Source organism: Glycine soja, chromosome 7, assembly GCF_004193775.1.
Source record: "Glycine soja cultivar W05 chromosome 7, ASM419377v2, whole genome shotgun sequence".
Taxonomy (NCBI): domain Eukaryota; kingdom Viridiplantae; phylum Streptophyta; class Magnoliopsida; order Fabales; family Fabaceae; genus Glycine; species Glycine soja.
The window spans coordinates 19,908,941-19,924,866 of record NC_041008.1 but is presented as its reverse complement, the minus strand read 5'-3'; the positions used below and the strand labels follow the sequence as shown (position 1 = coordinate 19,924,866).

At 36.8% G+C, this 15,926-nt stretch overlaps 1 protein-coding gene across 1 annotated transcript; it reads right to left on the bottom strand.

Annotated features, from left to right (window-relative positions):
* Window positions 1-13,108: 13,108 nt before the first annotated feature.
* Window positions 13,109-14,011, bottom strand: LOC114420490 (uncharacterized mitochondrial protein AtMg00810-like). Its single transcript, XM_028386374.1, has one exon. The coding sequence runs from the start codon at window positions 14,009-14,011 to the stop codon at window positions 13,109-13,111; it is 903 nt and encodes a 300-aa protein (XP_028242175.1).
* Window positions 14,012-15,926: the final 1,915 nt, after the last annotated feature.

Sequence of the window (15,926 nt, the reverse complement as noted above, 5' to 3'; positions counted from 1 at the left end):
TAGGGACTCCATACCTGCAAAACAAATTAGATCTAAAAAAATCCACAACAGCCTTAGCATCGTTAGTTCTGGTGGGTTTGGCTTCCACCCATTTTGAAACATAATCAACAGCAAGGAGAATATAAACAAAACCCCAAAAGAGACAGGGAAAGGCCCCATAAAATCTATACCCCAGACATCAAACACCTCATAGAATAACATGGGTTGTTGAGGCATTTGCTGTCTCCATGAAGGTGAGCCGTCTGCTCTCTAACAAGGCTCACAAGTGCTACAAATTCTCCATGCATCCTTGAAGATGGTGGGCCAATAGAAACCGCAGTCAAGCACCTTGCGAGCTGTCCTCTGTATGCCAAGATAGCCACCTGGTGCGGAAGAATGACAGAATTGTAGGACTGAGCCAATCTCATGGTCTGGAATGCATCTCCTAATAACCTGGTCACTACACAACTTCCACAAATAGGGGTCATCCCAAATATAATGCTTAGCATCGCTCTTAATTTTATCATTTTGAGCTTTAGATGCTAAGGGAGGAAAACCAGAAGCAACCAAATAATTCACAATATTAGCAAACTAGGGAGTGGGGAAGGAATCAGAAATACTATACAGAATGTACAAATAGTCATCCGGAAAATCATCCCGAATGGGTGAGTCCTGAGACACATGCTCAATCCTACTCAGATAGTCAGGTACGAGGTTTTGCGCACCACTTCGATCATGGATCTTCAAATCAAACTCTTGGAGCCAAAGCATCCACCTGATCAATCTAGGCTTTGATTTAGCCTTCTTCAATAGGTACTTTAGAGTTGCATGGTCAGTATAAGCAATCACACGAGTACCAAGCAAATATGAATGAAATTTTTCAAGAGCAAAAACTATCGCTAATAGCTCCTTCTCTGTGGTAGTGTAATTTGCTTGAGCAGCATCCAAAGTTATGGACGCGTAGTAGATCACCCGAGGCAGCTTATCAATCTTTTGAGCAAGGACAACCCCCAATGCGTAATTGGATGCATCGCACATTAACTCAAATGGGGCTGTCCAATCAGGGGCCTGAATGATAGGGGTGGTTGTCACCGCGCGCTTGAGGAAATCAAAAGCCTATTTGCATTGGTCATTAAAATCAAATTCCACCTCCTTTTTTAGCAGATTGGATAGTGGAAGGGCCACTTTGCTAAAATCCTTGATAAAGCGCCTATAAAACCCTGTATGACCAAGAAAAGAGCGAACCTCTCGCATGCAAGAGGGGTAAGGCAATTGTGAAATAACATCTATTTTTGTAGGGTCTACCTCTATGCCCTTATTCGAAATGATATGCCCTAAAACTATACCTTGTTCTACCATGAAGTGACGTTTTTCAAAATTCAGCACAAGGTTAGTTTCAATGCATCTACTAAGAACTCTATCCAGACTATCCAAACATGTATCAAAAGAGGATCCATAAACAGTAAAATCATCCATAAATACCTCTATGCAACTCTCTAAAAAATCACTGAAAATGCTAAGCATACATCGCTGGAAGGTACCAGGGGCGTTGCATAGGCCAAAGAGCATCCTCCTATAGGCAAAAGTGCCAAAGGGATAGGTGAATGTGGTCTTTTCTTGATCCTCAAGAGCAATATGAATTTGTAAATAACCAGAAAAACCATCAAGAAAATAGTAATGAGACTTACCTGCCAAGCGCTCAAGCATTTGATCAATGAATGGCAAGGGAAAATGATCTTTTCTGATTACCTGGTTCAGCCTCCTATAATCAATCGAGACTCGCCAGCTGTTTTGCATTCTTGTGGGGATAAGCTCATCCCTTTCATTCTTAATCATTGTGAGGCATGTCTTCTTAGGAACCACTTGGACTGGACTCACCTACTGGCTGTCAAAAATGGGGTAGATGATTCCAACTTGTAAGAGCTTGGCCACCTCTTTTTTCACCACATCTAGAATGACGGGGTTGAATCGTCGTTGTGGCTGCCTCACTGGCTTAGCTCCATCCTCGAAACGTATCCTATGCATGCAGGTAGATGGGCTAATACCAGGAATGTCTACTAAAGTCCATCCAATGGCTTTCTTGTGCTTTTTGAGCACTAGCAACAACTTCTCCTCTTGCTTAGCAGCAAGAGAGGTAGAGATGATCACTGGAAAGTTTTCCTTGTCCTCCAAGTAAGCATACTTAAGGTTTGCTGGTAAGGGCTTTAACTCTGGTGTGGGTGGTGGCTGAACAATGGGAGGAACCAGGGTAGGAGAAGAAGAAGGTTCCTCAGCCTGTACCTTATAAAGTAAGTCAGAAGTATATGTACTTCCTGCAACATGGTTAGTGCATTCTAACTCTAAAAAATCAACATCAAGAGGTACAACACCCAGAAAATCAGAACCAGACTTAAATTCAGATTCATTCTCAGCATAAAAATTAGATACAAGATCAAATTCAAACTCAGATTCAGATTCAATGCATAAGGAATGACAAGTATGCAGATCAGATAAAAATGGATGTTTCGTACCATGAAGAACATAATCAAAATCAAACATATAATCATCAACAATCTGATCAATTATCTCAGCACGAAAAACATAATGATCCTCAGATGGATGTTTCATGGCATCAAGAATGTTAAAATGAACAATAATATCACCAAATTCCATAGACAATGTGCCAGCATAAACATCTATCTTGGTTCGGGCTGTTTTCATAAATGGTCTGCCTAAAATAATTGGAACAGATTTACCTATCAATGCTGACACATTTCTGCCCATGCTAATCCTTTCATTGCCTTTGAGCTTCCTTTTGTGGGTGCACAACTCCTTTAGAAACTTGGCATATCTTGGAATTTGCTTGATGGCATCTAGCAGAGGTATGTTCACCTCTACTTTCCTGAAGGTCTCCAAGATCTCCTTTCCCACTTCTTCCATTTTTTTGTTTGGAATTGCTCTATGTGGGAATGGAAGAGGGATAGGAGGCTGTGGTAAGTCAGAATTACTAGAAGAAGGTTCACCTGCATGAAATTTTTTTTTAGGAAGCTTGACAGGTTCAGGTGCAGGTGCTGCTACTGGTGGAGGCATTTGAATTTGGTTGCCAGACCTCAAGGTAATGGCACTCACATTTTTTGGATTCTGCACAGTTTGTGAAGGCAATTTGTCAGAATTTTGGGATTGAGCTTGGTTCAACTAAGTAGCCATCTGCCCCATCTGATTTGTCAGACTCTGAATGGAGGCTCTTGTCTCTTGCTGAAATTACATATTCTGGATGGTCATCTGCCTCACTAACTCTTCTAAGGAAGGTTGAGGAGGAACCTCAATTGCTTGTTGTTTTTGTTGTGACTGCTGCTGCTGTTGTTGTTGTATTGGAGGAGGAACATATGGCTTGCTTGGACCAGCAGTATTCTGAAAAGGAGGGACAAGCTGTTGTTGTTGTGGAGGACTTATCCATCTCATATTTGGATGATTCCTCCAACCTGGATTGTATCTATTGCTTGAAAGGTCATAATTATTCTACTGTTGTTGGTTTTGTTGCTGAGGAGGTCTATTATAAATGTTTGTAGCATAAGCTTCAGGTTGCTCATTGACTCTAGATTGCTGCAAAGAAGGACAGAGATCTGTATGGTGATCTGCAGAAGAACATAGACCACAGACTCTTGCAACAGGTGTAGATTTCTGATTCATGGCAAGCTGAGTTACTAGGATTACCAAGGCATCAAGTTTTCCTTCAAGCTTTTTATTTTCAATAGATGAAGATGAATCCGTGGCCACCTCATGGACTCCTCTAAGAACAATAGCATCATTTCTTGCACTGAATTGTTGGGAGTTGGAACCTATCTTCTCAATCAAATTCCTAGCCTCAGCAAGGGTCATATCACCAAGAGCTCCACCACTGGCAGCATCAATCATACTCCTCTCCGTGTTGCTAAACCCCTCATAGAAATATTGAAGAAGGAGTTGCTCAGAAATCTGGTGGTGAGGACAGCTTGCACACAATTTCTTGAATCTTTCCCAATACTCATATAGGCTTTCTCCACTAAGTTTCCTGATGCCTAAAATGTCTTTTCTAATGGCAGTGGTCCTAGATGCAGGGAAAAATTTCTCCAAGAACACCCTCTTAAGGTCATCCCAGCTGAAAATGGACCAGGGAGCAAGGTAGTATAGCCAATCTTTTGCCACTCCTTCTAGAGAATGAGGAAAAGCCTTTAGAAAGATATGCTCTTCTTGGACATCAAGGGGATTCATGGTGGAACAAACAATATGAAACTCCTTAAGATGCTTATGAGGATCTTCACCTGCAAGACCATGAAAGTTGGGTAGCAAATGTATTAGTCCTGTCTTGAGAACATATGGAACACCCTCATTAGGATATTGAATGCACAAGCTTTCATAAGTGAAATCAGGTGCAGCAATCTAAGAGTCCTCTCACGAGGTGGAGGTTAAGCCATGTTCTCAGTATGAAAATTAGTATTGGAATGCTCAAAATCAGAATATTCAGAATCACCCTCAACAGAATGCTCAGAATGCTCAAAATGCACAGAATGACCAGGATACACACTATGTCTAACTAATCTATGAAAGGTTCTATCTATTTCAGGATCAAAGGGTTGTAAATCACCTGGATTGCCCCTAGTAATGCACTATATGCAGCAAATAATGTGTTCTCAACAAGCACCTAACAAGGGGGTAAAACTACAACTATACTCAAACAATATCAAAATGAGCTGAAATTTTGTGAGGAACACCTTAAAATCATGGAAAGATAGCACAAAAAATTTCAAACAAAAATTCAAAGTCTAACTATGAAAACTACCTAAGAAACGTTTAGAAAAATAGGATAATAACACTTGAAAAATAAAAAAAAAACTTAGTAAACGGCTGATTTTTGGAGTTTGGGAGACCCCAACTGGCTTCAGTGGGTTGTCACAGTACAGGAAATTTTTTTCTACTCCAAATGCATATATAATAATAGTTGTTCTGATACCCGGAGCAAAAGTTATGGTCGTTTTAAGTTTTGCTAAAATCAAGTTCCCAATTTTTTTGTCTCTCTCAAATACTGCCACACCAAGTGCCCCTGGTATTTTTCACACAAAATATGGATCAAAAGAAGCTACCACACAAAAAATCAGCTAAAAATAACAACTCTAACTATCAAAACAAAAATCGCTAATTAAATTGCAAAATCAGTCGCTAATCACTGTTCACAACAAAACACAAAGCTGAATCAGTCGCTAAAAACAGTCGCTAAATAGGGAATGCAAAACAGAACGCTACACAAAATAAGATAACTACACACTATTATGAACCTTTGGCCCACTGCTCCTCGGCAACGACGCCAAATTTGATCGAGGCCGTACCCAAATCAAATAAACATTAAAAATGCAATATCTAGGAAGTGATCCTAGGTCATCTCCCAACGAGCAATGACCAACCAAACGTTCATAACAGATAATTGTGAAACAGTAACGAATTGGGGGGGGGGGTTGTTTGTTTTTGTAAATTAAACAGAAAGCAATTTGAATTAGAAAATAACAAAATTAAAACATGTTGTTTCCCCTTGATTCACAAGCAAGTCTCTTATCCTAGGTTACGAGAATTTATCCTTAATCAATTCAACCACTTAATTCAACCCTAAATTAAATTACTAAGCAAAAATTAACATAAGACTGTCATTATGTGATTAAGCAACACATACACCAATTAATCATGAACGAAACTGATCATTAAGCATGAACGTAAATTAAGCGCAGAGACAATTAATCAAGCACTAAACATGCATGGATTAATAGCAACAAATACATAGTAATTAGTGAAGAAGAAAAACTAGCAGAAATCAATAGTAATAATAAAACATCAAAGAGAGCTGTGCTTGATCCTCAAGAGAGAACAACGCTGGAGACTTATCCTTCCATTAATCAGTAGAAAACGAAATTGCAGATTGAAGCAGAAAACGAAATTTTAATGCTACGTGAATAGTAAATACTGGAATTGCAAAACCTAAAATTATTCTTTCTTCCAAAAACGAAATGGCCCCCCAAAACTAGAACCTTGGTGCTATTATATAGGTTCTCAGCCCCAAAGCTTACAAATCTGTTTTAAGTCCAAGCCCATAAATAAATAAAATAAAATCTGGACAAGATAAGATAAGATTTGATAAAATAAAATCTTGATGAAATAAAATCTAGATAAGATAAGATAAGATAAAATCTAGATGAAATAATATCTAGATGAGATAAAATCTGGATAAGATAAGATTTGGTAGAATAAAATTGTCTGCTCTCTTCAAGTCCAAGCCCAATCCCGAATTTAAGCCCAATTGCTTATAATTCTCCTGAAATTAAATTAAAAACACAAAATTAGTCCAGTAGGCCCAAATGATAAAACTGCATAATTAATTTGACAATTAAGGCTAATCAGTAATTAAAATAGTGACAAAAAGGGTTAAGAAATAGGAGAAAATGATGACACCGTAGTCACGCTAATTACACGCTTGTTTTTTTTCTTCCCTCTATTTCAGTTTCACTATCTCTCTTTGAAAGTCCAACGACTTAAGCATTAACAAAAACACATAGAATGCAAAACAAGAAGAAAGTATAAACCACAGAACTAGTTAACTCTGCTACAGCCACACGCATAACCCAAATCAAACCCTATGAAAAGACCTTAGTCAAACTTTAGGGGAGAGAAAGGTATGAGAGAAATCAAAGTTGTGAGAGAGACGAACCTGAAAGAGAGGTTGTGAGTATGAGTAAGTGCAAGGGGTTGCGAGAGGTTGCGGTGTGAAGAAAGTGAGGTTGCGGTGAGGAGGAGTAGGGTTACGTAGTTGAGCAATTTTCTGGAAAACGTCTCTTTCCTTTCTCGCAATGGATCACGAAGCTCGCTCCCTTTTTCTTCCCCTTCGCTCCGCTCATTTTCGCGCCTCTCCCTTTCTCCCCTAGCAATGGTGATAAGCACTAGGCAAGGGTTTCTGTCTTTTAAAACGCAAACAACTCCTACCGTTTTATTATAAGCCAGGTCCCCTTAGAATACGCTAGCAAACAACGATGTTTTTATATATAAACCCATCGTCGCCATCGTTCCCCTAGTACATTCTAAGGCGGTTCCGTAAAACCGTCTTAGAATGTGTGTCATAAAAAAATTATTCTTTTTAATTATAAAATTTCCACTGCATGACATTCTAAGACGGTTACGTATAACCGTCTTAGAATGCGCATCATAAAAAAGTAATTTTTTAGTAATGAATATTTATTTCCAACAAAATTCAAAGTACCTATCCTAGTATATGGTTTTCCTTATGTAATAAAAAATAATAATCAACTCATGTGTAACATTTTGTAACCATATTGTATCTGTATCCGTATATACATGTATTGGTATCTCATGTTATAGTTTGGGTAATTAAATCCTTAGGACTTAAGTAATTAATTTCTATTGGCCCACTATGATTTTCTACATAATTTCTATTGGTCCACTATAAGAAAAGTGAAAACCACATGTGATCATGATCTAATGTTATATGTAGTGCCCTAACTAACTTAGAACTTAATAATTTAATTTTGATTGGTCCACTGTGATTTACTAGCCAGGACACTACAAGAACAAAAGTGAGAATTACATATGATCATTATCTAATATTATTATCTAGTGCCCTAATTAACTTAGGACTTAACAATTTAATTTCGATTGGTCCACTGTGATTTACTAGCTAGCCAAGGCACTATATGAACAAAAGTGAGAACCACATGTGATCATGATCTAATGTTATATCTAGAGCCCTAATTAACTTAGGATTTAATAATTTAATTTCGATTGGTCCACTATGATTTCCTAGATAGCTAGGGCACTATAAGCATAAAAGTGAGAACCACATGCATCATGATCTAATGTTATATCTAGTACCCTAACAAACTTAGGATTTAATAATTATTTTCGATTGGTCCACTATGATTAACTTGCTAGTTAGGGAACTATAAGAATAAGAGTTAGAACCACATAACATAAAAAATATGTGATCATGAGATAATCTTATATCTATTGAACTATAAGACTAAAAATAAGTGTTCATTATCTCATGTTATAGTTAGTGTCCTAACTTAGGACTTAAGAATTTAATTTATATTGGTCCACTATGATTTTCTAGATAGGTTAAAAGTTTTCACCAAAAAACATATAGCATAGAAGTGAATAATAATTTGTTTTAGTTTCATATGATTTAATCTCAAGCTTTAAAATATGATGCATTCAATTTTAATTAATTGTTATAGGTGTATAAGATTTAATATTGTGCTTGTTGTGTAATTAATTCTAGTAGCATCCTTTCCACTTCAAAGCATTTTTTCGTTTCCACTTCAATACACAACGTATTCACTGTTAACTCATAGTGCATCATTTCCACCTTCTTATGTTGTGTAATTAATTTACAAATAGCACATGCAACAACAAAATGCATGCATAGCGTGTGACTTTCAAAACGCAATTCTCATAACTAAAAGGAGAATTGTTTTGTATAACCAATAAGCTTCCCTCCTTATTGACCCAACACTTAAATGGACGTTTAGTCTCACAAAGCATGCCATAACAATGAGTTTAATGGAATACAGTAATTTAAGCTTTAAGCTATTTGTTAATTTTGACTTTTAACTTCCTCTAAAACTCTACCTAAGCATAATGGGCCATATAAAGTAATGGCATAGACAACATTCATACGCTTCCTCTAAAAGTTTACAGAAGCAAAAACTCTGCCTAAGTGTAATGGATTTCGTCACAGACCTAGAAGAAGTTCAAGACTTTGGAAAATTCCGGGCCATCATTTCCCCAAAGAAGGTTACTATACAAACTTCATATATTTTAATTTTTTACAACACTTTGAGGCTTTATAAGTTGGTTAATATGTTGTAATTCATGTGTGCAACATTGGATAATTATTCAATGCAATTTTTACAAGCATTGGATGGGTTGAACTGATCTTGGCAAATGCTTGATAGAAGAGCCAAGAGAAAACAAATACTCAGTTACTTTAACACAGTTGTGTGTGGTGGGATTATTCACAACATGAGTGAAAGACATGGTTTGGTTACTCTTGGACTCAACACTGACCATATTGGTGTTTTCTGGTATTTTGGCGCTTTGTGTGCATCTTTCGTCAAAATCAACAAGAGATCAATTATCCCCCAACCTATACAACTGATTGAGTAAGATTTATTTTTATAAAGATACATAAAATTAGGGGTGTGCAAGTTCACCCGACCTGATCCAAAACCAAAAAAAATGAACAAAAAAACTGTATTTTAAGTGGGTTTATACTAGTTGCGAGTTAAATCGGGTTGACAAATCGGTTTCACACTAGTTCCTACGGTCGGTTTCAGATTTTAAAACTTGAACCATCGGAACCCATTGATGACTGAATCATAAGAAGATGTTTAAATACCCTATGTTTAAAAGTTGTGTACTTAATCCTTTGGTTCTTCATTCATCATCCAGCACTGCTCCCTTTGACATTGAAACCCTAGATTTGTTCCCTTCCAAATCACAGACACATACTCCCTATGCTTCCCCCTCATGAATGTTATTGCTCTAAATCTTCTTTTCCTCTCACTCTCTCTTCTGTGGCTTCCAATCAGGCTGTTTGTAAGAGACCATTTTGAACTCGTGGTGGACTTTCTCACTCAGGTCATTCGAAAGGGAGTTGTGCAGTGCGACACAAAATTGTGTGGCTAGCTGCTGTGCTCAATGTGTTGGATCAAGTGGCCTCGGAATAATTAAGAAGGGGGGGGGGTTGAATTAATTATTAATGAACCTTTACTAATTAAAAAACTTATTCTTCTTAATGTTACTAGATTCAATTAGGCTTTTACTATAATGTTAAGAAAGTAAAGAACAGAAATAGAAACTTAACCAAAAGTAAAGCGATAATTAAAGTGCACAGAGGAAATTAAAAAGTGTAGGGAAGAAGAAGACAAACACAAGAATTTTATACTGGTTCGGCAACAGCCCGTGCCTACATCCAGTCCCCAAGCAACCTGCGGTCCTTGAGATTTCTTTTCAACCTTGTAAAAACCTTTACAAGCAAAGATCCACAAGGGATGTACCCTCCCTTGTTCTCTTTGAACAACCAAGTGGATGTACCCTCCACTTGAACTGATCCACAAGAGATGTACCCTCTCTTGTTCTGAGTCTCAGGCGGTTAGTCCTTTGAAATCTTTTGTTTAAGGGAAAGGGAAGAATCAAAAGAATTATCAGACTGTGTTTTTTTGAATTCTTTGAAAAGGGAGAAGGCAGACACAAAAGAATTTAGGCGGTTAGTCCTTCGTTCTTTTGGAAAAGGGAGAACAGAGACACAAAAAGAATTCAGGCGGTTAGTCCTTGTCGAATTCTTTTTGGCAAAGGGAGAAGAGAATGAAAAGATATAGCACACTTTTGTTTTCTGTGAAAGAACAAGGTTTGGAAACCAGAAAACTTGGAAAGCTTTTTGGCAAAGGAAGAAGAAGAAAGATGAGAAGCAAAGGTTTCAAGATTTCTCAAAAGTTGTTCAAGAAGTTCTAAAAGTTGTAAGAGTTGTTAAAGTTCTTTGAATGCAAGTCAAGGTCTTGCTTTTATAGACTCTTCATGTCTAGTCAAGAAAAACATTGGAAGAGTTATAACCTTGAGAAAATCTTGAGAAAACCATTGGAAAAGTTACATCTCTTGACTTTTTATTCAGAACTTGTCACTGGTAATCAATTACCAAAACCATGTAATCGATTACACAAAGCATTTTATGAAAAGATATGACTCTTCACAATTTAATTTGAATTTCAACGTTCAGATATACTGGTAATCGATTACACCATTTAAAAATCAATTGGAACGTTGCAAATTCAGTTAAAAGCTTTTGAAATCAAACTTTGCCACTGGTAATCGATTACAGAAAATTGGTAATCGATTACCAGAGAGTAAAAAACTCTGGTAACTTAGAAAATTTTGAGAAACAACTTTTCTTGTAAAACAAAACTGTGCAATGTTTTGTTTTTGAAAAATTCTTTTCAATACTTCCCTTGTGAAATCATCTTCTCTTGAATCTTGATTCTTCTTGATGTCATTTCTTGAATCTTGAAATTAATCTTGATTTAATCTTGATCTTGAACTTGTTGACTCAATCTTGAAATCATTCTCTTGGACTTTTTGTCATCATCAAAACTACTTGAATGAACTTAATTCATCATCATGAAGCTTGCTTCTACACAATGGACCAGACACAAAGAAGCTTTAATGAGAAAGAAACGACGATAATGACAACAACATCTCAAAGCTTGCCGACGAGAGAGATAAAGAATGGAGATGACAGCGGCATCTCTTCCATGGCCGCGCGAAGGAGCCAAGAGCGATGCATTTTTGTAAGCATTGCCATGGCAGTGAAAAAAGAGAAGGAAATTGCACTAGGGTAGTGGAGTGTTGCCTTCTATGGCAATGGTAACACAAGACCTTATTTGCACCAACATGGACCCGTCCAAACCGAAACCCACCCAAATCGAATATATACTTCTGGTAGGTTTGGTTCACAAATGCCGACTCGTAGGCTTAGGTAAGATGAGGTTTTCTGGCCCGAACTCGACCAATCTTACCTGTTGCACACCCCTACATAAAATTAAAACACGCATATTTACAGACCATTTTTTACTTAAATTTACTACTTGATTCTTTTTTCATTATTAGGATGGAAGCACAAGTGAATCCAAATAATTTGATGGATGTTGTTGATCACTAGTTCAATGAACATGACTGGATTTTCAAGTTATCTAAGAAAGGAGTGACTGGAACAATGGCTCAAATTAATTGGACATAAAACTATAACCTTTGATTGACTAAAACTATAAAATACACGTTTAAATATTTATTCAATGCCTATATGCATTATATTCCAATTCATTTTGGGGAGAAATGGAAAATGGATTATTTCAACTATTGCTTGTTGATGGATGAAGCTGGGGAGACATATCACTGTGACATTTTGAAGAGAAGGACAACTTCCACGACTTATTTTTCCTTCACATGTATGTGGGTATATCTTATGAAACACAATGAATTCAAGAAGGGCCAACAACTGAAGCTACAAAAAGTCATCCACCCAAATCTGCTTGTCTTGAAATTTGAAAGGATGTGAGTTTGAAAAACCTTAGTAGACCAAAATTCTGGATTAGGATCATGACCAAGATTTAGTTATTGTTGTTTTGATTTTAGTTTTTGTAACTTTGGTTTTAATTATTATTCATGTTCTTTGTATTTTTCCTGTAATTTCTACTTAAATTGGAGCATCATCCGGTTCTGGATTTTTCTACTTATGTTTCCATTGAGCTTTATTCTTGGTCAAAAATTATTTTACTACAATCCATAATTGACTATATTAACTTATGTATGAGATTGCTAAATATACTTACAAGTTATGGGGAAACAAACTAATAACCATAATATGGGAACAACTTATAAAGTTGTAGTTGGTAGATTACATAAGCTATTATTGTCTCCTTTAATTAATTACATTTCTCGGGGACCATAGCTGAGTTACTATACATTAGTGATTGATAAAGTGATTCAAAATTACCTCCCTTGGATTTCATGTTCTACAAGGCACCACAACTTATTAGACATAAACACAACATTTATGACAAATAAATTTGAAATCATATTACAGTGTAAACAAACTAACTGAAGTCGTATTACAATGTAAACAAACTAACTGAAGTCATATTGCATTCGGGTTTAGTGCGTGCGGGACAGGGGAAATTGGGTGTTTTGAGGGAATTTTCCATGATTATGTTCTTGAGAAAATGGTGGGACTTAGGGAAACTGTGGGACTTAAGGATGCTGTGGAACTTGGGGATATTGGGGAAATAAGGGATATTATGTTGGAAGAAGATTTTATTTCTTTGCCACACCAAATACCAGAGTATGATCCCCTATTTATACTAGAATAGAGTGACCATTTGACTAATCACATAATGCTTAATACCTTATTCCAAGATACTAAATGCTAATGGAAAACTACATGACTTCATAACTCACAACCTTGACTTAGTAACTTACAACTTTTAACTTAGAAAATTGCACAATTATAAGACTCATAATTATAAGCTTAGAAACTTTCTATTATTAATTTTCTAATTAATATCTAACATCCTCCCTTAATTGGAAAATTCTTCTGCACACCAAGTCTTGCTCGCAATCTTTGAAAATCTTCAAATTTGAGAGGCTTGGTGAAAATATCTGCAACTTGATCTTGAGTCTTCACATGAATCAATTCTACTTCTTTCTTGGCAATGCACTCTCTAATAAAATGATACCTTGTATCTATATGCTTACTTCGTTCATGGAACACCGGATTCTTGGCAAGCTCTTGTCCAGATCTATTATCAACATAGATCTTTGTGCTTTCCTTTTGCACCAAGTGAAGTTCCTTCAACGATCTTCTTAGCCAAATGGCATGACATGTGCAAGAAGTTGCAGCTACATACTCGGCTTCACAAGTAGAAAGTTTCACAATGGCTTGCTTCTTAGAACTCCATGTAAAAACATAATCACCCATAAAAAACATAAATCTAGTAGTACTTTTTCTATCATCAACATCTCCTGCAAAATCACTATCACAAAACCCCACAAGCTTAAAGTTATTGGAGGGAAAATAAAACAATCCAAAATCAATTGTACCCTTCCAGTAACGAAGAATTATTTTTGCGGCTTTTAGATGAGTAGAGGTAGGAGCCTCCATAAAGCGACACACAACTCCCACCGCATATAGAATATCGGGCCTTGTATTGGTTAGATACCTCAAACTCCCCACAAGACTCTTGAAGACCGTGGGGTCTACCTTCTCTCCTTCATCAAACTTTGATAACTTCAAGCCACCTTCCATAGGTGTGTTCACGGGATTGCAATCAAGCATATTAAATTTCTTCAACACTTCTTTTGTGTAGCTTTCTTGTGAGACAAAGATACCATTTTCCATTTGCTTCACTTCCCTTCCTAAGTAATATGACATGAGTCCCATATCTGTCATCTCAAATTCACGAGACATGGACTCCTTGAAGTCTTTAAACAAATTTGGGTTATTGCCGATAAAGATAAGGTCATCCACATAAATACAAATAAATAAGACATCACCATTATTAAAAGCTTTAACATAAAGAGCATACTCATTTTGACAACGAACAAACCCATTGTCTTAGATATACTTGTCAATGCGACTATTCCATTCCCTCGGTGCTTGCTTTAGACCATACAACGCCTTGTTCAATTTCAAGACTTTTCCTTCTTGACCTTCGATGACAAAACCCATTGGTTGTTCAACATAGACATCTTCTTCAAGATAGCCATTTAGAAATGCCGATTTTACATCAAGCTGAAAAACTCTCCACTTCATTTGAGCTGCCATGGAAATAAGAAGACGAATTGTCTCGATGCGGGCATCCAGTGCAAACACTTCATCATAATCAACTCCATATTGTTGCTTGTAGCCTTTAGCTACGAGTCTTGCTTTGTGTCTCTCAACCTCTCCTTTTGCATTCTTCTTGATTTTGAACACCCGTTTGATTCCAATTGCTTCATGACCTTTGGGAAGGCTTGATAACTCCCTAGTGTTGTTCTTCTCAATGGCTTTGATTTCTTCTTCCATGGCTTGTCTCCACCTTTTGTCTTTCATTGCTTCATCAAAGTTTAAGGGTTCACTGTCAACAAAAAGACAAAACAAATCATTTATAACTTCAGTTTCATCATATAATTCTTGAATATTTCTCATTCTTCTTGGCCTTTCACTTGAACTCCCTTCAGAAGATGATAAGGCTTCTTTGGTTGAAGGAGTTGGTGAAGGAGCTGGAGTTGAATCATTTGGAGTCAAGGCTTCTTCATCTCTTTCTTTAAAGTACGGGAAAAAATCATAAGTGTCTTCTTTGTCCTCCCAATTCCATGTGCCTTCTTCATAGAACTCAACATCTCCGCTCACAATTGTCTTCCCATTGTTTGGATTGTACAATTTGTAGCCTTTTAAGCTTGCATCATAGCCAATGAACACATGTTTCTCACTTCGATCATCAAGCTTGAATCTTCCATGGTCGGGTACATGAGCATATGCAATGCTCCCAAATACTCTCAAGTGATCAACTCTTGGCTTCACTCCACTCCATGCTTCTTGTGGTATTTGATCTTTGACATTCTTTGTTGGGGAGTGATTGGACAAATAAAAGGCACATGCAACAGCTTCGGTCCAAAATTCCTTTGGCATATTTTTAGCCTTCAACATACATCTAGTCATATTAAGAATAGTTCTATTTTTTCTCTCTGCTACCCCATTTTGTTGTGGAGATCTAGGAACCGTTAGAGGGCGACGAATCCCATGTTTTTCACAAAATTCATTAAATTCTTTTGATGTGAATTCACCACCTCTATCGGATCTTAGAGCTTTGATTACATAACCACTCTCCTTTTCCACAAGAGCTTTAAAATTTTTAAAAGCTACAAATGCCTCAGATTTTTGCTTTAGAAAATAAACCCAAGTCTTTCTACTATAATCATCAATAAAAAGCAAGAAATATTTATTGTTACCACATGAAGGAGGATTGATTGGGCCACACACATTGCTGTAAACAAGTTGGAGAGGCTCCTTTGCTCTTGAATTAGCTTCTTTTGGAAAACTCCTTCTTGCATGCTTTCCAAGGAAGCATGCTTCACACGATTGATTAGAATGGTTGATGAGAGGCATCCCTTTCACCATCTTCTCCTCTCCTAAGGATTTTAGTGCTCCAAAATTCAAGTGCCCAAATCTCATATGCCAACACCATGATTCATCTTTTATGCTAGCCTTCAAAATTTTGCTTCATTGGTTTTAATGTTCAAGGTGAACATTCTATTTCTTGACATAAACACCTTGGCAATCAAATTAGAATTTTGATCTCGAAGCCATAAACAACAATTTTTCATATGAATTTTATACCCCT